Source organism: Panulirus ornatus, chromosome 72 (genome assembly GCF_036320965.1).
Source record: "Panulirus ornatus isolate Po-2019 chromosome 72, ASM3632096v1, whole genome shotgun sequence".
Lineage (NCBI taxonomy): Eukaryota > Metazoa > Arthropoda > Malacostraca > Decapoda > Palinuridae > Panulirus > Panulirus ornatus.
Genome location: NC_092295.1, coordinates 7,671,223 through 7,695,237, shown reverse-complemented (window position 1 = coordinate 7,695,237; position 24,015 = coordinate 7,671,223). Strand labels below are relative to the sequence as shown.

Below are 24,015 nucleotides of genomic sequence, written 5' to 3'. Positions count from 1 at the left end.
ACCACCTGACCTCTCACAACCTGTGCCTTACAAGGTCATCACTACCTGACCTCTCACAACCTCTACCTCACAAGGTCATCAGCACCTGACCTCTCACAACCTGTACCTCACAAGGTCATGACCACCTGACCTCTCACAACCTGTACCTCACAAGGTCATGACCACCTGACCTCTCACAACCTCTACCTCACAAGGTCAACAACTGACCTATACCTCACAAGGTCATGACCACCTGACCTCTCACAACCTGTACCTCACAAGGTCTTCAACAACTGACCTATACCTCACAAGGTCATGACCACCTGACCTCTCACAACCTCTACCTCACAAGGTCATGACCACCTGACCTCTCACAACCTGTACCTCACAAGGTCATGACCACCTGACCTCTCACAACCTGTGCCTCACAAGGTCATGACCACCTGACCTCTCACAACCTGTACCTCACAAGGTCTTCAACAACTGACCTATACCTCACAAGGTCATGACCACCTAACCTCTCACAACCTGTACCTCACAAGGTCATCACCACCTGACCTCTCACAACCTGTGCCTTACAAGGTCATCACTACCTGACCTCTCACAACCTGTGCCTCACAAGGTCATGACCACCTGACCTCTCACAACCTGTGCCTCACAAGGTCATGACCACCTGACCTCTCACAACCTCTACCTCACAAGGTCATCAGCACCTGACCTCTCACAACCTGTACCTCACAAGGTCATCAGCACCTGACCTCTCACAACCTGTGCCTCACAAGGTCATGACCACCTGACCTCTCACAACCTGTACCTCACAAGGTCATCAGCACCTGACCTCTCACAACCTGTACCTCACAAGGTCATGACCACCTGACCTCTCACAACCTGTACCTCACAAGGTCATGACCACCTGACCTCTCACAACCTGTGCCTCACAAGGTCATGACCACCTGACCTCTCACAACCTGTGCCTCACAAGGTCATGACCACCTGACCTCTCACAACCTGTGCCTCACAAGGTCATGACCACCTGACCTCTCACAACCTGTGCCTCACAAGGTCATGACCACCTGACCTCTCACAACCTGTACCTCACAAGGTCATCAGCACCTGACCTCTCACAACCTGTGCCTCACAAGGTCATGACCACCTGACCTCTCACAACCTGTGCCTCACAAGGTCATGACCACCTGACCTCTCACAACCTGTGCCTCACAAGGTCATGACCACCTGACCTCTCACAACCTCTACCTCACAAGGTCTTCAACAACTGACCTATACCTCACAAGGTCTTCAACAACTGACCTATACCTCACAAGGTCATGACCACCTGACCTCTCACAACCTCTACCTCACAAGGTCATCAGCACCTGACCTCTCACAACCTGTACCTCACAAGGTCATGACCACCTGACCTCTCACAACCTGTACCTCACAAGGTCATCAGCACCTGACCTCTCACAACCTGTACCTCACAAGGTCATCAGCACCTGACCTCTCACAACCTGTACCTCACAAGGTCTTCAACAACTGACCTATACCTCACAAGGTCATCAGCACCTGACCTCTCACAACCTGTACCTCACAAGGTCATCAGCACCTGACCTCTCACAACCTGTACCTCACAAGGTCATCAGCACCTGACCTCTCACAACCTCTACCTCACAAGGTCATGACCACCTGACCTCTCACAACCTGTGCCTCACAAGGTCATGACCACCTGACCTCTCACAACCTGTACCTCACAAGGTCTTCAACAACTGACCTATACCTCACAAGGTCATCAGCACCTGACCTCTCACAACCTCTACCTCACAAGGTCTTCAACAACTGACCTATACCTCACAAGGTCATCAGCACCTGACCTCTCACAACCTGTACCTCACAAGGTCATCAGCACCTGACCTCTCACAACCTGTGCCTCACAAGGTCATGACCACCTGACCTCTCACAACCTGTACCTCACAAGGTCATGACCACCTGACCTCTCACAACCTCTACCTCACAAGGTCATCAGCACCTGACCTCTCACAACCTGTGCCTCACAAGGTCATGACCACCTGACCTCTCACAACCTGTACCTCACAAGGTCATCAGCACCTGACCTCTCACAACCTGTGCCTCACAAGGTCATGACCACCTGACCTCTCACAACCTGTACCTCACAAGGTCATGACCACCTGACCTCTCACAACCTGTACCTCACAAGGTCATCAGCACCTGACCTCTCACAACCTGTACCTCACAAGGTCATGACCACCTGACCTCTCACAACCTGTACCTCACAAGGTCATCGCTCTAGGGATATGCGATGAAGAATCATTGAAAAGCAAAGTCGGTGGAAGCGGATTCAAAGTTACATAGTGCCATTAGCGTACGCCAGGCTTCGAAATAAAATGCTGATAAGAACAGTGCAGATTCGACGCTCGCCAGTTCCTCGTTGGCATCTACGCCACCAGAATGACTGGAACTCCGGCGATATGGGTGAGGGTCGACATCACCCGCCCTGCAGGCCAAACATACACTTCTGGACGCTCGGATCGGGAGACGAGGCCACAGACATGAGGCTTGACGTGGCTGAGTCCTTAGCTATTTCTCTGGCCTCCTTGGAGCCCCCAGGTAGCACTGGTTTTTACAAGTCGCCAGCCACTCGACTACTTGGTAATGAAATCATCAACGAAGTTGACAATCCTACAGATTGGCGCCATCGTACTATCCCTGTGGCGAAGAAACCCTCTGCAGTGACTGTGTGGACCAATGGACTTTGTGTTGAGACAAGGAAGTTGGTAGGGTATGGGGTGAGTCTTATTGCTAGGCCTCCCCGCTCGTTTCTATGAACTCCTCCGTCTCTTTTGCCTCGAATAACTACAGCCACCAGCTATTCAATTAAGGTACGTCTCTCTCGAGTAACATTTAACTTGACGTAGCTGTGTCAACAGCTGCTAACTAGTACTGGGTTACTAAACAAATATCGGTATTTGCAACGGGGATCTGTTAATTACCCGAAGTGAACTCTTTTTCTCTTTCAACTATAGCATCATCCCCTCCACTCCAAACCCTTCACCACCCACCGCATGCCACACACTTCCCTCTCGCATGCCTGCACTGCTTCACTAAATACTTCCCATTCCTCACCCGCTCCCTGAGCTTCATTTATTCTCATCTTTTCCCATTCTGCAGTCAGTCATGCTTTGATCTCTTGACAAGAACCTAACATATCTATGCTCACCCACTCTCGTGCCATCCATCTCTTTCTCTGTTTACGTATAACCTCTGCAAGCCTTCCCTCTCGTCTCCTACCAGCTGTTCCTCTGGACATATTTACATCCATGTATAGCAGGGAAATGATGGATTCCTATGGAGTGTAGAGTTCCTCAAAGCGACTGTCCTCCCGTACGCTCGCTGTTATACAACCGCCCAAGAGCGACCCTCCACCTGCGGTATATTCCAGTAGTATTGATCGCCTGGTTCGTTCGTTCCACTAACGAGCACACAGTCACCTTGTAGACATGAGGACAAACTGGAAACTTTTATAATGCGCTAAGTGGCTTCCAAGAAAGTTTATATTAGAATTGAAATCTGATTAGCTCCCACAGAAGAGTACAATGAAGTGAACTTATCATTTATTGATATCACCTCATCCAAGACACGATAATAACCGGAGATAAACTAATTGTTAATAGATAAGAAATAATAGCGTCTTGTTTTAGAAAAATAAAGAATGATATTAACTATAATATTTCGTATGGCACGTATGACATGGCACCCTTAAAGCAGATTTATCTAATAAAGAAAACTATATTGGAACACACGATCGTTCGTAAATATAGAATACGACCATGAAAGCTTACGTGCATGTAGTTACAAAATGAATGTATCGTTGGGTGTTGCCAGACTGGTTCTGCTTGATAATAAACCGAAAGTGGAAATTCACATTTGACGAGACTGTATGATTGGGAGTACAATCACGTCAAAGATGTCCTCATGTTAAAGGAATCTTTACTTTCCTGTTATTGGAATTGCGCATCCTAGAGCTACAGCAGCCTTTTAAAAGGTCCTGGGTAACAAAAGGTCTTTCATAGAAAGTGGTTTTGCGGGAAGTTATAAGTGAATGATATATAAACGATAACGAAATGAAGGGTACTGGTATTCGTATCTCAATAAAACAAGAAATGATTCTAAAAACACCGGGGGACTATAAGGCTCTCTCTCATCCCATTGTCCTCATAAGAAAATAATGCTTTCTGATGAGTTCTGTATTTTTTCACACATTTTTTTTTATATTTTCACTTTTAGTAAAGTGTAGAAAGATACCCATGAATGTGCGCTAGCTACAGTTGCTTAAAAAGAATTCGTTTTCAGAGAAAATATTCTCCCGTAATAAACACATTTACATGATTTGTTTCAGTAGAATGCACCAGCAAATGTCAGTGGGAATTGTTGTGGCCTAAAGCATAGGCTCCTGCATTTACTTTATCCATTACGTTTTCTCACCACAGTCATATAATTAGAACTAGGAGCAAAATATTTACTCTCACGTGTATTAAGACAACTCTTAATGAAGTCCTTGATCTTTGTGACTTGGGAACAAATCATATAACATCGTACAAGAAATATTCTGGCGTTATTTTACCTACATATACTACAGGATCAATTTCCACGGGAGTCCTAGTGTTACTATAGACCTCTTTTTGAATACTCCTGCAGCCTAAGGCTTCACCACTTGCCTTAGTAGGAAAATGTAGACCCCATTGGAGTGAGAAGTTCTTTGACGAAAATGTATTCCTATATATAGTCTCAATTAAGGTGACTTTTCTCTGTGTAACCTCGAGTAGGTGGAATATGGTAACACCCTCCTGTAGAATATATATATATATATATATATATATATATATATATATATATATATATATATATATATATATATATATATATATATATTTTTTTTTTTTTGGCTTTGTCGCTGTCTCCCGCGTTTGCGAGGTAGCGCAAGGAAACAGACGAAAGAAATGGCCCAACCCACCCCATACACATGTATATACATACGTCCACACACACGCAAATATACATACCTACACAGCTTTCCATGGTTTACCCCAGACGCTTCACATGCCTTGATTCAATCCACTGACAGCACGTCAACCCCGGTATACCACATCGCTCTAATTCACTCTATTCCTTGCCCTCCTTTCACCCTCCTGCATGTTCAGGCCTCGATCACACAAAATCTTTTTCACTCCATCTTTCCACCTCCAATTTGGTCTCCCTCTTCTCCTTGTTCCCTCCACCTCCGACACATATACCCTCTTGGTCAATCTTTCCTCACTCATTCTCTCCATGTGACCAAACCATTTCAAAACACACTCTTCTGCTCTCTCAACCACGCTCTTTTTATTTCCACACATCTCTCTTACCCTTACGTTACTTACTCGATCAAACCACCTCACACCACACATTGTCCTCAAACATCTCATTTCCAGCACATCCATCCTCCTGCGCACAACTCTATCCATAGTCCACGCCTCGCAACCATACAAAATTGTTGGAACCACTATTCCTTCAAACATACCCATTTTTGCTTTCCGAGATAATGTTCTCGACTTCCACACATTCTTGAAGGCTCCCAGAATTTTCGCCCCCTCCCCCACCCTATGATCCACTTCCGCTTCCATGGTTCCATCCGCTGCCAGATCCACTCCCAGATATCTAAAACACTTCACTTCCTCTAGTTTTTCTCCATTCAAACTCACCTCCCAATTGACTTGACCCTCAACCCTACTGTACCTAATAACCTTGCTCTTATTCACATTTACTCTTAACTTTCTTCTTCCACACACTTTACCAAACTCAGTCACCAGCTTCTGCAGTTTCTCACATGAATCAGCCACCAGCGCTGTATCATCAGCGAACAACAACTGACTCGCTTCCCAAGCTCTCTCATCCCCAACAGACTTCATACTTGCCCCTCTTTCCAAAACTCTTGCATTCACCTCCCTAACAACCCCATCCATAAACAAATTAAACAACCATGGAGACATCACACACCCCTGCCGCAAACCTACATTCATTGAGAACCAGTCACTTTCCTCTGTTTGATGACAGAGTAGCAGATATAGGGTGTTTTGGTCGAGGTGGTGTGCAAAGTGCGAGGGTTAGGGAAAATGATTTGGTAAACAGAGAAGAGGTAGTAAAAGCTTTGCGGAAGATGAAAGCCGGCAAGGCAGCAGGTTTGGATGGTATTGCAGTGGAATTTATTAAAAAAGGGGGTGACTGTATTGTTGACTGGTTGGTAAGGTTATTTAATGTATGTATGACTCATGGTGAGGTGCCTGAGGATTGGCGGAATGCGTGCATAGTGCCGTTGTACAAAGGCAAAGGGGATAACAGTGAGTGCTCAAATTACAGAGGTATAAGTTTGTTGAGTATTCCTGGCAAATTATATGGGAGGGTATTGATTGAGAGGGTGAAGGCATGTACAGAGCATCAGATTGGGGAAGAGCAGTGTGGTTTCAGAAGTGGTAGAGGATGTGTGGATCAGGTGTTTGCTTTGAAAAATGTATGAGAAATACTTAGAAAAGCAAATGGATTTGTATGTAGCATTTATGGATTTGGAGAAGGCATATGATAGAGTTGATAGAGATGCTCTGTGGAAGGTATTAAGAATATATGGTGTGGGAGGCAAGTTGTTAGAAGCAGTGAAAGTTTTTATCGAGGATGTAAGGAATGTGTACGTGTAGGAAGAGAGGAAAGTGATATATATATATATATATATATATATATATATATATATATATATATATATATGGGATGATATGATGTTTGACAGATGAAGTCTGTCTTTTTATACATTCAGGCATACTCGCCGATGTTTTACTACAACAGCCTTGCCTTTCAACTCCAAAATTCTTAGACGATACACGAAAAGCAAAGGCGAGCCATATTTCCAATTAGCATACTTGAGGAGGGCTGACATTCGCTCAAATATTCACTGATCCACAATTATCAATTGACGAGAAGAAAGTCACTGGACATTCTTGGCGCCAAAGCGGGTCCTCCGAGATGCTGCATTATTGAAACTCTTTCTAGAGGTCAATCCCCGAGCATCTTGGTCGAGCTAACACAGCGGACCAACCTCAGTCGTGTGGCGGCAGGGGTGAGGTACAGTCAGGCTGAGCACAGCGGGTGAGGCGCCTCTGGTGGCCGATGGTTACACTATCCCTGCAGGTCCCCACACTTAAGATAAACATACACCATCCCTGCAGGTCCCCACACTAAGATAAACATCACATCCCTGCAGGTCCCCACACTAAGATAAACCTACACCATCCCTGCAGGTTCCCACACCACGCTCACCATCCCTGCAGGTTCCCACACCACGCTCACCATCCCTGCAGGTTCCCACACCACGATCACCATCCCTGCAGGTTCCCACACCACGATCACCATCCCTGCAGGTTCCCACACCACGATCACCATCCCTGCAGGTTCCCACACCACGCTCACCATCCCTGCAGGTTCCCACACCACGCTCACCATCCCTGCAGGTTCCCACATCACGATCACCATCCCTGCAGGTTCCCACACCACGATCACCATCCCTGCAGGTTCCCACACCACGATCACCATCCCTGCAGGTTCCCACACCAAGATAACTTGTCATTTACAGATTGGCTGACACAGTGACTTTTCCCCTTGCATGGTGGAGGATGTTTGCAGTTTTAGAGACATTTGCTGGGGTGCAGTGAGTTTATAGTGTGTAGGAATGACGACATGTTGGTCCATACAAGATGAAGATAAATGGAGCATTGCCTACAACCCATTGGATTAACGCATAGAAATAGTTTAACAAGAATTAGATATAGACATTTGTAGGTCAAATGACATTGTAGATTCCTGTGGTGATCGTGATATATTAAAATGGTTACTTACCCGAATCGCTGAAGCTGTACACCTCATATCTTAGAACGTCTGTTACTTTTTTCTAAGTCAATTAGTTACTGAGGAACTAAGGACTAGAGTCTTAAGTTTAGTTACACACAAAAGGCTCTATGTAAACGCGATGTCCACTCTTACACTAGTGTTTACTAGAGTTTTGGTAGCTTGTGTGTGTGTGGTGTATAAACATGTTGGATCCAGACAAGACTGGGATCTGCTTTGGGAAAATATTGTTGTCAGTTCTGTCCAACTTTATACGATCGTTTGGCAGGGTTAACGTGCTGTTTTTAATTATATATTAGACATTTGATGACTAGAAAGTAAAGATTTAGTTTAACTAGCAACTGTAATTCGGAAATGAATCGAAGCGTTAGACGCAAAATCGATTTTACTGCCAGGTTAACAACTCCTCATAGCACTTGGTCAGCCCATAGATAGATTAACCGATTAAGAATATTCTCCTTTTTAAGTCGTAGTTAGTAAAATATCAGATTGTAGGAACAACAGAAGTGTTGTAGTGTTTGTTCGAATTAAGTTTTTATCATTTTAACAAAGTTAAAAGCAAGAGTTACAGGATTAAACTCTCAAAACCTACCATCGTCCACAGAAAGTTCATTGTAAATTTAAGGAAGATGTGAAATGTCATATTCGTGGTGTTCATGCGAGCAAACACAGGGATGAAATGACAGTGAAAGACACGACGAAAATGCATAGTGTTGAAAAGTGAATTGGTTGAGTAATTCACGAAAGAAATTGAAGTACTTGTCTTGTTGATACAACAGATTTGTAAGGAGCATCACGCAAAACAAGAGGCGATTTCAGTCTTGGGTTAGTTAGTACCAGCTTAGTACTGACACAGCTTTCTGTGTTGCTAGCCTAGTTTGGGGGCATAACGTAACATCTGTCTCTATCTTCGTAAGTCGCATCTCCCACCATCACAGCAGGATATGTTTGATGGGTCAGGCTCGTCCCATGTAGAGATAACGAGCTAATCGTGTGCTTGCAAGGTTTGGTGGGTCAGGCTCTTCCCATGGAGGGATCAGGAGCTAATCGTGTGCTTGCAAGTTTGGTAGGTCAGGCTCGTCCCATGTAGGGATAACGAGCTAATCGTGTGCTTGCAAGGACTCTCTCATAGCTTCAATTACAACAGGGCGCTAGTTGGGGGCAGAGTGCCAGAAGGAGAGAGAGAGAGAGAGAGAGAGAGAGAGAGAGAGAGAGAGAGAGAGAGAGAGAGAGAGAGAGAGAGAGAATCTTAGCAGTGTGGCGATGGAAATGGTCAGCTGTACCAAGGATGTAGAATGTACACAGAGCGCGCCTCGCCGCTGCCCTGCGAGCAATGCATGTCCACACCAATCTGACTTTGGGGAACGTAAGGCATCGCTGAGCATGGGACTCCTGCAGACCCGATCTCCCATGCACCTACCAGACCGACTTGACTGGAAAGACTCTGTCCGTCGCTGGACAACTATTCCCATACGTATGGTCTCCCAGTCAGCAGGGCAGCTAAAGTCATATCTTGAAGAAATATGTAACTTATTGCTACTCCCAGCAGTGACCTTTTAACCCTAGAGATCGAGCAGAGCAGCCAGTTCGTTTTTGTAGATAGGATGTGAGAATTCATATACCCCGATGCGATGACTATACATACCTCCGTTTTTACACGTGTAATGGATTACCTTCAAGTTTCGTAGGCGTATCTCATCGATTAAATTATTAAAACCCTTTTTTAAGGCCTTTAAGAGACAAAATCCCATACTTTCAAACCCTCTTTCAAGGCCTTTAAAAGACAAAATCCCAAAAACCCTTTTTCAATTCCTTTAGAAGACAAAATCCCATACTCTCAAACCCTCTTTCAAGCCCTTTAAAAGACAAAATCCCATAAACCCTTTTTCAAGGCCTTCAGAAGACAAAATCCCATACATTCAAACCCTTTTTCAAGGCCGTTAAAAGACAAAATTCCATACTTTCATAAATCTCGTCACCAAACGCCATCGTCACTTATCATTTGGACACAATAAACTTCTGTATTGTGAGAGGATATCTGTCTTAGGGAAAATCATCTTTCCTCTCTCCAGATATAAGGATATATACAGTTATGATGGCTGAAGTACTGAGGGACTATCTTTCTCAAACAATTCTATTGTCTCCCTCCACAGATGAGGATATATATATATATATATATATATATATATATATATATATATATATATATATATACACGTACTGCCATATTTTTCTGTTCAGTCAATAGTCTTTTGGTGTCTTTTCATTTTTTTTTCGTAAGTCAAGAGCACAGAGCTGTTGTAGAACTTTGCTCAGTCCACCCAGTCGTCTTTTCATCATTATTTAAGTCTTTTAAAGGATTTCGTTGGCAAGAATTCAACTCAAAAAAAAAAAAAAGGTCAATTTCTTTGGTTACTGTTCGTTTTGGACATGAGCGATACGAAACGCTACATGCAGACACCTTTCTGCAAATCCCATCATACAATGCACGAATGCATTTCATAACTAGTCATTTCTACTGTTCTGTGTAGATTAAAGATCACTACTAAAGAGACATATCATTTACCCTCTATTATTAGTTGTTCATACTTCAACTATTGCTCGAGATTTACGTACACGACAAATTCACGTACACGACATATTGATGACTTAGTGAACTGATCACTTTAAGCCTTTTTCGTGAGGTCAAACGCTACCATTTTTTCCTCCACTGATTCATTTGTTCTAAAGAAAATTGATGATATTCATTTGTTATCTGTTGCATCTTCTGTCTGATCCTAATGAGTATTCAAACATTGCCTAAGAATATTCAACCTTTCTTATCTTTTCTATATCATTTCTTTCACTGTTGTATCTTTCACTATATTTTTTTTCCTAATAATATTTAACCTTTCTTATCTTTTCTATATCATTTCTTTCACTTTGTTGTATCTTTCACTATATTATTTTCCATTTCCTAAGAATATTTAACCTTTCTTGTCTTTTTTATATCATTTCTTTCCCTTTGTTTTCTATCTTTCGCTATATTTTTTCTAATTTCTCCGTTTATCTCCTCACCCTCTGATTTCATGATCTTCAAATATTTGGAATTTTCAGATCCCATTTTGCGATACATTACCTACGTCAGCTGTTTGGAGACAGAGGGCACATCTACAAAGGCAACTCCTTCTCCAGAGTCACACTAACCATGACGGCAGTGAAACCCGTCATCACAGTAACGGGTTCAGAGGTGAGTGGTCATATTCTACACGAAGGAGGCGAGTCGACTCTTTCCGATGGGCGGAACTAGTCATTATTTTCTTCTGTTAATTGAGCCGGTCCGGTAAACTAGAGCCCTAATCGAGGCAGTCTCATAGCGATATGTATATATATATATATATATATATATATATATATATATATATATATATATATATCCCTGGGGATAGGGGAGAAAGAATACTTCCCACGTATTCCCTGCGTGTCGTCGAAGGCGACTAAAAGGGGAAGGAGCGAGGGGCTGGAAATCCTTCCCTCTCTTTTTTTTTCCCAAAAGAAGGAACAGAGAAGGGGGCCAGGTGAGGATATTCCCTCAAAGGTCCAGTCCTCTGTGCTTAACGCTACCTCACTAACGCGGGAAATGGCGAATAGTATGAAAGAAAAAGAAAGATATGTATATACACACACACAAAAGCCAGATTAGTGTAGAACAACTTGTTTAAACATGAAATTAGAATGTAAATGGAAGTGCGTTTAATATGTATGAATATAATTAAATCGAGCATTTATATTCGGAAACTAGTGTTAATACCTCTTTAATTCCCTTTTTTTTTCTAATTTCATCCACCAGTGGCTGCCGTTTTCAGACTGGAAGATCTTGGATAACGGAGAGAAAACTTTAACTGGGCCACTGAGGATCCTGTTAGAAACCCTAAGTCAACATGTGAAGTTTGAGTAAGTGAGGAAGGAGAGGAGGTGCGTATATATAGACTCCACCTGCATGAGGTTGTACGACGAACACATGGTCACTTTTGATGAGGTTGCATCCATGAGATTTTCACTCGAAAGGAGTCCATTATTTCGCTGCTACTGGAATAGCGCTGCCTTGGGCTTCCTGGGGAAGCCACATTTTCTAATACAACGGTATAGCTACTTTGTCGAATGCTTTATAAAAGCCAAGAGAAGTTTCCATCTTATTTGCATGTTATAGTCTCAAAAATCGTTGTAGTGAACTCATAGGTGTATGTATGCTTGACTGGTGCATTTCCATGCTGGCCTTCATTTCTGATTTTGATTATGTACTCTAGAAATGTTATTTTTGTCCCTCTTCGAAATTCTTTTCATATGTTACAGTAAGTGATCCATGCTGTTTAGGAGTTAGCTTAGAACAAACATCAGAAATATGGTTTAAACGCTACATTTTGTGTACATTTTCTGTGCTAGTTTGATTGACGCTTTATTGTAGCATCATCAGGGATTTTGTCTTCATTTTCCCTTTAAAAATATAACTGATACAGCAACATATCCAAGGAACTCTTTTTCTTTAAGCTGATTAAATGATTCTATGATACCTCACTCCATTATTTTGAAATATGCAAGGATATTGCGTCATAATGCTCGAACTTTTCCTTTTCTGTGGTTCTTAGGTTGAACACATGATTACTGCAGGTCGATCAAGTTTCCTTATATTGTCTTTGGGTCATTGTATTTTTTCTCCTGTTATTGTTCGTTTGCCCAGTTTGTATATGCAAATAGATCCTTTGGGTTATATTATTCTTACATGTAAGATCTGTTATATCATGTGGCTCCATTTTTGTCCTTTTTTTTCTTTAACTTGTATATTGTAACTATCGCATCCATTTCCTTCTGTTCATAAATAGTTTTTTTTTATCTCTTTGTATTCATCAGCAACTGTGGCGTTTTTATGGCATCAGCATTTTTTTTTACACATTAAAAGTGGTACGTTGACATATCCATTGCTGTGGCTAAATATTGTCTTGCATATTGTGGATGCTGCCTTGCTGTAAACCTCAGTCCACTTTGTTATGGTTGAAATTTAGATATCACAGTTTCCTTGTATCTTCTAGTACACCTTTTGTTTTGTCTTTTGAGGTCAACTCCTGCCATAAGCATTACTTAAATATCTTAACTATCTCAATTGTTGCCTTTCAGTTCTTGACGTGTTAGTCACTGTTTGGATCTTAATGTGTCCACTTGTCATTATACTTGAGACTGTGATCTCTTGCTCATATCATTAATGGCTCTGGGTCTCGAAAAATTATACCATCCTAGTTTCGCGCTGCTTTTACGTGAGAGAGAGAGAGAGAGAGAGAGAGAGAGAGAGAGAGAGAGAGAGAGAGAGAGAGAGAGAGAGACTGTGTTACCTGCAAACAGAGATATTTTGAGGTGACAGATTGGAAAACTTTTGTACATCATTATCTATGCTTTAATTTTTTCTCTCTTCCTCCAAGATACGAGTTGATAACTCCACCAGACATGTTATGGGGCGTCATGCTGCCCAATGGATCCTGGAATGGCATGTTAGGCCAGATACAAAAGGAGGTCAGTAAACACGCACAAAACACACACACACGCACACATAAGTAGGCAAACTTGCACATTAATACTTTCTACGTGTTTCCTGTGTGTCGCAGAGGCGACTTAAGGGAGCATGAGCGGTAGGAGTAAATGAAGCTAGTGCAGTAGGTGAGGAATAGAATCTATCTAAGGAAGCAGTGCAGACGAGTGAAAGAGAAGTGTGTGTGTGGTATCCAGAAGGTGGGGAGAAGGCTAGTGAGATAGGGTAGTGAGTGATGGGATGAGGAGGTTCATTTGCTAATGAGTACAGTGAAGAGAAGTGTATTGGCGAGTTATTAAGAGTACCACAAGAGGAGGCGTCTGAAGGTCAAAAGGAAGATCCAGGGGCTGAAAAAGAGGGCAAATAAGAGTTGGGGAGAAAGAGTCTAGGGAGACTTCAGGGAGAACCAAGTCTTTTTGAGGAAGGTTGATAGTGCGGAGGAAAATGGAAGAAATCGGTGAATGGGCCAAAGACGGAAGTGGTAAAAGAAAGAAATGAGGTGAAAAGGAGATAAAGTAAGTATTCCGAAGGACTGTTGAATGTGCTTGATAATAAGGTTGTTTCCGTTGAGGAAGTATGCAAAGAAAGAGTCATTGTAAGTCGTTTGATGATTATGATTTGTTCCGGTATATCGTGGCAAATCTATTGTTTTGATATATCTTTTCATGACTCGCACAGGAGGTGGAAATAGCTCTGGGTCCCTTTGGCATATCCCGAGAGAGAGCCACCGTTTGTGACTTCTCTATCCCTATTGTTCATGAGCGCTGGACTATAATGACACCCAGACCCAGAATAGAGAGCGATGTGTCTGGCTTCCTCAAACCCTTCACTGTCCAGGTACTGGTAATTGTAGCATGTGTCTATTAAAGCTATTATTGCGCGTTGCATTTGTAGTGTGCATCATACATGAGGTGTTTACTGTGCTCTGAGAACGTGTTGTGTATCGTACGGCAATACACATAGAATTTATTTTGCTCTCCAACTGCAGTGTACATCTTGGTGTACACGGTGTTTATCTTGTCCTCTATATATAGTATATATATATATATTATCTATGGCACACCTGAGTCGCGTTTCATACGCTTTGCAACACATGAGCTGTAGTCTGTGTTTTAGGTGTGTTATAGACTGTATCTAGGGCAGTGGATCCAAACCTCAGGAGTATGATGAACTTCCAGGATGGGCCATGAGGATTGTCACAAGCTCTGCATGTAGAATCGCACGTCTTGATGACCATGTTACCTGATGAGTGTATGACATTTCACCATATTTTCAAAAAATAATTTAGAATGTTTGTAGTGATCAGTTTTGTTTTCAGTAACCGTCTATATTTCCCGAAACGTACGACTTTGACGGTTCTTCAGATGAAATTTACTTGTCCAACACTTCATAAAGGCTAGAAACCGCTGTAGGTTCCATGTTGTGTCTGACGTGTGTCATAATCCGTGTATGGTTTGCCTTGTGTGCTGTGCCTAGAAGTGTATTGTGTGATGTGTCCAGGATGTATATTGCGCTATGCTCAGGATGTGCATCACGCATTGTGTATGAAGTGCTTATTGAATGCACTGTGTCTCGTTGTACTTTTTATGAGATATTTATCATTCGCTCTGCTTCTGTTATCAAGCACTGAACGCTATGTGTTTATTATGCAATATAACCGAACTATGCATCATGCACACCGTATGCACGGTGTTTATTGGCCACTGTGGCAAGATTATGCATCATACAATGTACATACAAGGTGTTTCTTGGCCAATATGGCCAGATTATGTATCATGCACTATACATATACCGTTTTCCTTGACCACTATTCCCAGCCAGTCTGTATATCATGCTATGTATATGAAGCACCGCATGACGTCATGTAACACCTTGTCATTCAGTTCTTATTGCCAGTTTGTACAAAGTGATCATCATTCCCATTTTGAGACGAGTTGTACTCGATAGGTATGGCTCTTAATCCTGGCCAGCTTACTGAGTGTGGGGACTGCTATGGCGTGTGTGGTGTGGGCTGAAGGAAAGATATTTCGAGTCATCACGAGAAACATTGTCTCCAAAGCCAGCACTTGGGTCCTGCTCACCCTCAGCCAGGAAGGTAAGGTTTAGAAATGAAGGATTATTCATACATTAACACACATGAATGGCAATCACATAAAGTTATAGTTATATTACCGAAGATTCGGGATGATAACTTTGATGGTTAGACTTCTTATTATAAATCTTTTTGGCACTTGTACTAAAAGAGAATCGTACAATAGAATCGCAGAAAACGCTTGGAATCTTCCTTCTTTCTGCTTCACAATGAGGCTGTCCCAGTGCTAAGTGTGCTGGAAACTAATACAGGAAGGGAGGATTTCCAGCCATCCACTCCGTCCTTCTTACTCGCTTTGTACGACACTCGGAGAATACATGGGCGGTATTGCTTCTCCCTTATTCTAGCTTCCTTCGACAGCTAACTCTGTTGATTCTTAAGCTGATGATTCCACAAAGTTTGGCACTAAAACGATAATCCGATAACGGATAATTATCGAAGTTGATTTTTATCTGATTAATATATCTGATTAATTTTTTTTCAAAATTATGAAGGAAAAAGTTGCAAAACTTGTAGAAAATGCTTACTTATTCTTAGATTTAGTATGAATAAGCATTTCTTTCTGGATTTTGAAGCTTTTATCTTTTTTTTAAGAATTGTATAAAAAGTTATCTTTATCGTATCATCGTTAACTTCTGATGACAAGTTATTAAAATTGAGGTAATCGGATTATCGTTATCGAAATTAACTTTTTAGTCATCGGTGTCCAACGCTGTGATTCCACTCTTCATAATTGACTTCAGTTCCCTAACCACTTCAGTATAATACTGAAGCCCTCTCCCTATTTTATAGACAGTGTTTCGTCCACTCTAAATTGAACTTGCATTTAGGCTATTCAGTAAGTAGCCTTGCTGTGTTTGTGTCGAAAAGTTGAAGTAAGAACTATTACCGTAGGAAGCATTGTTAAAGGGGGACGTCCTCCTGCTGTCGAACGTGCGTTGGTAAAAGTGAGCGTCAGCGGCGATACGCGCCAGTAGCCGGTAGCATAGTATTTGTTGGCATTCGTTTCTCGGTCTAGCGTCACTGGTCGGTGTTTACTGCTTCATCCCTCCTACAGGCTCTGAGTGGCTGCCGAAGGAGGACGGAGGGCGCGTCATAGTGACCACCTGGCTCCTGGCCTCCTTGGTCTTCATGACCTCCTACAGCGGGATCCTCACCGCCATGCTCACTCTCCCTCGAGTTGTGATCACCATTGATTCTTTGCCTGACCTTGTCTCCCAGTCTGCTCTTCCTTGGTACATTGAAGAGGGAGCTTCATTACTGAATTTTCTACAGGTAATTCTTTCAAAAAATTGTATACAGAAAACAATGTTCGTCCAATAATTCATTCAAACGAATTTCAGATTTTTTTTTCCACATTTCGCCTTAATGAATTTGCATTCATTATCCATGATACAGTATAAGAGAGGAACTTGCTTGACTGTGTTTTGAAAGTCATTATTTCAATGTGATGTAGGAGGCCACCTCAAGATAATGTCTTTTGCATATTAGATTTGATCATTTTGATGTCTAAGATATGATGTGTAGTGTTGACAGAGGAAGAATAATCAAGTATGTCTAAGAATAACTGTAAAGAAGTGTAAGTGAGGGTAAAATATAGGTGATACAGTTCTTACAACCAAAACACAACACTAACACCCGAATCCTTAGTAGTGAAAAACTTGAAGGAACGACCTTAGGATATAGATGAAAACTGGGTGGTAACAGGATTGAGAGAGATGTGTTTCAGTGAACGGTTAGAGGACTTGACTTTGACGATATTGGAACAGAAAAGTGTTAGGGGCGACATAATCACAGTCTTTAACTTTCTAGAAACAGTGATGACATAGACAGGCAAGAATCCTTTGTTTTAACCGCTTTGGAAGAAAAAAGGAGTTATTGGTGACTTGACCACAGCCTTTAACTTTTTGAATCGCATTGATGACCTAGACAGCAGACAGTTCATCCAGAGATGTAGGAATAGAACAACGAGAGGACATTTGATCATGCAAGAAACCTAAGATGAGAAAATGTGTCTTTATGGAATAAAGTGACTGAAGACATGGTGAGAGAATGTTCATAAGATGGAAACTCCACTTGAATAAAAAGTCCCTCCCTATATAGTACATACAGGAAATTGCAAATAGGTGTTCTATTACACACGCAAGAAAAAAATGCTACGTAAGTTCCATCTTTCCAAGTCGTATGAAATGATTGTTTGTTTTTTTCTCATACATAAAAGGGTTCTAAGAACGAACTGCATCAGATAGCGTACAAGGAGAGATACCAAGGAAACTTCAGCAACCGCTTACAGGTTCTCAAACAAATCATTGACAGGAAGCTCACCGCGTTTGTTGCAGGTACCACCGTTCTGAAGGCCATGGATTTGGATTTCAGGTACTGAAGAATGAATAATCAAACTGCATTTTTGATATATTTTGGGGATGATGGAGTGGCTTTCCAAGTTAAAGGCTATTTCTACCTTCATCATTTACAATGAAAAGTCCATTAGTTGTCTGGAAAATGCTATGAAATCCTATATTTGTCTATTTGTCTCTGTATGTTTCATGTTCTATGTATATGATATATATATATATATATATATATATATATATATATATATATATATATATATACATATCATTGGAATATTTCAGTGCCTCCGGTGAGTGTCATCTGTACATCACACAGGGAGACGTGATGACCAACATTGAGATGAGTCTGGCCTTCAGAAAGAACTCGAAGTACCTCGCTAAGGCAAATCATGTGTAAGGTTCATGGATTGTGATTCTTAGTTTATGTATGGCTCATTACACACGAAAATGCTATTTTTCTGCTTTATGCAACTTTCTCTCTTTTACATTGTTGCTGAGTTTTTTTATCTGTCTTCACTTTTGTTGTTCTTGGCTTTCATCAGCTCTGTGTCCTTTCATAATTCATAGATTATTATGGTGAACGATACTTATAATTGTTAACCATCTGCACTTGTGCTAGTTACTCAATACTTGGTTCCCTTCACCACAGAGTAGCAGTGCGCATTAGCCTTGTCTAATGTCAATATTGGTGTTATGAATATATATATATATTTATATATATATTCCTCCCACCCTTTTCTAGCGGCTACACCATTCAAGTTTTTGAGTCCAATAACTGATGTCTTTTGTGGTATAGATTAATTCTCCACTTGGATGGAGTTCATATTGATGTAGATTTTTAATGTTTTCTGGTGACTTGTCCTGTGTTACAACGCATGTGTTTAACGAGGAATTTTGTCATTGATTATCAATGGAACTTGCTTATTCACTATAGAAATGATCCAAAGTGGTCATTTATGTAATCATAAGGTATTCTTATATTTGCAGAGATCGTGTCTAATTACCTTTAAGGCACAGAGTCCACTGAGACGTATTCATCCATTTTTTTCTATCTTTAGGCTAAGCAGCTGTCAGCTCTTTACTTCTTCCACAACTTGTTGATCCCTCTGGATCACACAGTTGGTTGTGGCAAATGCAGCATAGAATACACCCATTTTCGCTCTGTTTATGATTGCCAATTTCCTACAAAAATTTACTTTTGTTACCATCATAGATTTAAGTTGTAATTGATATTTTTCTTGTACTTTAAAGGCTTTCTTTGATGAAAATTAGAAACTTCCAGATATAGGGGATTATCTGTCAAGTTTTTCTTTCGTACTTTAGATTAACTATGCACATAGGAAATAAGGGGATTAATTGAAGTATTGAAAGTGAAAAAAACATGATTGACCCCCAACTGATAAACCTTGTTCCTTAAACCTAATTTCTTGCCAGATATTGATTGATATCGTACTAAAAACATTCCATATAGTGAAAATGTCTTCATATCATGCAGCGAACCTTTAGTTGTTGACCCATAAATATGTTTGTCTTTTTTTTTCCTTTTAGTCCTTCGCTCGTATAAATACTTCATGAAACTTGATTTCTGTAATGACATTTACACTTTTATCTATATCTTGCTGATTTACCTATCTTTAAAAGCATGTCTCTCCCAATGGAGGATTCGGATAGTGCTGGAGTCAGGACTGTGGAACAAGTGGTTGGCGGACGAGCTGACCAATTCCACCCACTGTCTCCATCACCCCAAGAAGGACCGCATGGGAGATGGCATCCAGCCACTTGACATCGAGTCGTTCACCGGTCCCCTCTTTGTCATCCTTGGAGGTCAGTTTCACCAGAAGCACCAACCTTAAGACTTTTTGTGCAGCCACAATATTCGAGTTTGATCCATGAAATTAACATGACAGAGCATTCAAACCTGGACATGATGATTCGATGGCAAAACTTAATTGGTCTACAGGGAATTGATAAAAAAGATATTCATCTCGCAGGAGACTCCACTACTTTTAACATTTCCTCCAAACTCATTTGCTGTGAATGGTGTCTTCAACCAAGAAATGTCTTTCTACTTTCTTTCATTACAAGAATTTGATATATCTACGCACAGGGTGTTCCTATACACTGTGATAATTGTCAGTATGTTATTGAGCTCTTTCTCTAGAAGTGAAAATGAGACAACAATATTCTCCTCTTAAACAAGAGTTTTATCAGGGATTATCATGCACCGTTGTCGTCTTTTTTTATCACTGAATATATAAACGTTCATAATCACAACACCAAGTAAGACAATGCACAAAACTCGTAGTCCCATTTCTTAGAAAATCTTTCGTTTTACATAAGTGGTGGCTGTCTTCAAAGCCTTCATCATTCTTAATGATGAGGTTACGACTCGCGAATCATGTGAGCCACATTAGTAAATGTTTTCTCTAACATTTTCTAATGTGGCTCGCATGATTCGCGAGTCGTACAACCCCTATGACATCCATTTCTAATAATAGGTTATGTTTACAGTGTGTAATTCTGTATAGCACATTAATTCTGATGCTCTTTTTTTTTCTTCATATACATCACAGGTTTGAGTCTTGCGTGTGTGGTTTTTCTCTGCGAGTTCCTGCACTCACCGCGGGCAACTGCTTGAGCTATCCAGGATATGGGTGATTATATCAAGTTGTTAGTCATTTCTATATATTGGCATGTTTATACTGGAATATGGCAAATATAGCAATGAAAACGTACCATGCCTATTTAGTAAACTTACATATCCAAGTGTATGCTTTTTAGATTCACAAAACTTTGTTTTACATGAGGAAATGCTTATTAAAAAAAAATGAAAATTATAGGAACGAGATATTGTCATCTAGCCTGAACAAACCTGCCATTACACACAGTTTCGTCATGTAACTGAGATAGTCCAAGATATCCTGTTCTGCTACGGAAGTTTGAACAGGAACAGCAATAAAAGGTCTGGCATAAGTTCCTCATTGGTTTAGAGGGTTTACCTCAAAGGATCGTTGAGAAAGTGCATCACTGAAAAATTATACGAGTATGTCTGTATGAACCCATCGTGCAAACCATTTTCGGTTCTTTGTCAAATTTCAGTTGTTGACAGAATAGGGAAATAAGATGTTAAGTCATTTCATCGTAGCTCCTTTCATGAGAAATGCCGCAAGAAACTTTTTCCGTAATTGTTTTCGACATATCTTCTTTTTCGGTGCCAAATGCCTTTTGCATTACTGATTAATAACAAGATATTACAATCTGCATCAGGATTACCCTCTTGTACATTTCTACCGAGGGTAAGTGTACATTTGTACGGACGGTCTCTGTACATGTGAACGGAAGGCTCATGTGTAAGGTATGTTGTGTATACGTGAACAGAACCTCCATATAAATGTACACGGAATTTCCGTGTACATGTCAAAAAGGTCCTGTACATGTGTTCAGAAGGTCCGTGTAGAGGTGAACGTTGGTCCCGTATGCATGTCTAGGATAGGCCAGAGTACATGTACATGGAAGGTCCCTGCATATATGTATGCATGTATGTTTTTGGTTTGGTATTTATGCTTTTTATTTTTGTTTTCTCACTTTATTTCATCATAAGTGAATGGTTTTGCTTCAATATGTCCAATTGGTGCGTGACTGGAAATGATTATAATTGATTTTTTCTTTTTCTCATTCCATAGACCAACTGGAATTCATCTCGGATCCTCTCTATCGTTACATGGACCTGCTTTAAAGGTTTGGATCCCACCGAACATTGTCTTGATTCTTCACTGATCCTGGTACTAACTTACAGACCATACAAAACTGCGGCATCTAATTTACGTTTTACCATCAAGGACTCGAAATGTATATTAACCTTTCAAAAGGCTGTTGAATCCTTATCGGAACACTACAACAAATATAGGAGGAATATATCAATGAATGCAGACTATAATCTGAACTAGGGAATATATGATAAACTATAGATAACTTGCTTGTGTGTCTATCTATTCCATAAGTTTGCGTTGCGTAAGAAAATTTCTCTGCTCACTTTAGGCCTTAGAAATATATCATACCTCAAAATTTTACACTTGTATACGTTACACAGTCAACCAGATCTTAATGCTTGTATGTATTAATCATCAATTTCAGTGGTTAGATGATGATATGAATGCTGCTAGATTAGCTACTAATTAATCTCCACAATGTTTCGTATTGATGTGCAAGGTTCTAATTGTCATGAGGTAGAAATACTTTATACAAATTCGTAGCGATAGAAAGCATAGGTTGTCGCATCCTTCCTCACAGGTGCTGGCAGGACAGGAGGCAAGGCTTCGTCCTCCCTTTCCACTACTGGGACAGGACAGGAAGCATACATCAACTCTTTTTGGCTAGATTGCACACAAGGCTTCTGCAATGGTGAAGATGTCTGTAAAAGTTCCTTATAGAGATTTTGTGTTTTGAAAAATACTCCTATTTTGTAACTGACAGTAGATTCCCACATCCATCAATAAAGATATCAGCAACTGCCAAAGTTACTTTATCTAAACCTATATATGAAAATACGAGCAAACACTTGAAAGTATAGATTAAAAAGTTCATTACAGGCTTTTGAAATTAGTGAACGTCTACATATATAGACTCGAAACGAATTCTGAAGTGCAAGCACACATTCACCTGCACGAAGTGCACATCAATATTCAATGACCTGTGGATTTCTACCAATGGCTAGCTTTCTAAGCATTGCAGGAACCTCACTGGGATAGAAAAAAGTCTTAGGACAAGAAGGGAAGATTATATTGTACAGGGGACGACCAAATGAGATGGAGTCATCAATTGTGCAAAGATAACGTTGCTTGTTATACTTTTAACCCTCGGTGAGGTTATATGAACCATATGGGTAGGATTCGCTGCTCTATAGAAGTCTTACCTGCAGCATCTCATCACCGGCACTCAGATGTCGTCTTGACGCTCTTGGTGATGCTGCCGGGCAAGCAAACTGTGCTCAGGAAGCAAAAAAAAAAAATATTTCAAAACATGAGCGACGTTAGGTCTTCCAGAGACACTGTGGCTTATTGTCAAGGGGTTAATGAAATACAAATTTTTGTTCTACTTTGGATTACATTTTTTTCTAGTGAATTATATTGCAGACTATTTGCTTCCCTTTATCATAAAGCCGTTGTCTGTTACGAAATGGTACTCTAGTGTGTGAATTCGAGGGTTCGCAAATGATATTCCCATCATTTGAAGCCGGAAGGCTGTATTCTTGGACCCGTAGCTATTGGGCGAGAAAATGTAACTCTCTTTCCCTTGCCAGTCTTCAGCTATCGGCACACACAATCAATGGCTGGTAAGAAATGACAAGATTAATCAACTTTCTGGGTTATTGCAGCAGTAAGATTTGGATCATTTGAAATGACTAACATTTTTGGTTTAATATTTCAATACATTTTCTTCTGGGTGTTTGATTATATGACTGAAGGGAAGGCTTGTAGGATTAGAGAATGGGACTGACGAAAGAGGGAAATAAGTAACAATATGAATGAAATGACAAGAAATGGCTAGAGATGTAAGGAGCAAATACATAGGCAACAAAAGAAAATGGGGAGTTCCATGTCCGTCTGTTTACATTGCATCACCTCCCTACTTCGTGGAACTTAGAATTATGGTCTTCCTTCCCCTAATTTTCATGTTCTTTGTTCCTACTGTCGTGTTTGATCTGTGTATTGTGCTCTGTGATTCTGTTACTCCAGATTGTCCCCTGTTCATGACTGTACAGACGGGCGTGTGGCAATCCTGCCGGGAGGATGCGAAGCTTCGAGCTTACGAGACAAACACCTATTGTTAATATATTTTCATATCATTGTTGTCAATGTATTGTCAATTATGCATTGTATTTTGTACTGTTTGTCTTGACATAGTGGAAGTATAGTTTCTGTGATAACATGGAGTTTGAAGCAATGTTGTTGGTTCCGAACCGACGCTGGTTCAATTGAATCGACTCGTGTATGAAGTAATGTGGTGATGGCCTGCTGCCCCTCACAGTCAATAACGGGCGAACAGTGGTTCAGGTAAGTTGTCTCTTTGTAATTCTATAGTTTTGAAACATC

At 40.9% G+C, this 24,015-nt stretch overlaps 1 protein-coding gene across 4 annotated transcripts; it reads left to right on the top strand.

Annotated features, from left to right (window-relative positions):
- The first annotated feature begins 2,280 nt into the window (after positions 1–2,280).
- Positions 2,281–22,432, top strand: LOC139748066 (glutamate receptor ionotropic, kainate glr-3-like). 4 transcript variants are annotated; one of them, XR_011712527.1, is made up of 13 exons: positions 2,281–2,873; positions 11,017–11,149; positions 11,750–11,853; positions 13,371–13,461; positions 14,156–14,314; positions 15,425–15,572; positions 16,627–16,844; positions 17,791–17,945; positions 18,206–18,316; positions 19,584–19,747; positions 20,497–20,577; positions 21,607–21,661; positions 22,214–22,432. XR_011712527.1 is itself a non-coding variant. In XM_071660655.1 (12 exons), exons 2-11 carry the CDS (start codon positions 11,108–11,110, stop codon positions 20,559–20,561), a joined length of 1,257 nt encoding a protein of 418 aa, XP_071516756.1. In that variant the 5' UTR covers positions 2,281–2,873; positions 11,017–11,107; the 3' UTR covers positions 20,562–20,577; positions 21,607–22,432. The 4 variants fall into 4 exon arrangements, 2 of the variants coding, with proteins under 2 accessions (XP_071516756.1, XP_071516757.1); XR_011712528.1 differs by having other exon boundaries at positions 19,565–19,747; positions 21,607–22,432; XM_071660655.1 differs by having other exon boundaries at positions 21,607–22,432.
- Positions 22,433–24,015: the final 1,583 nt, after the last annotated feature.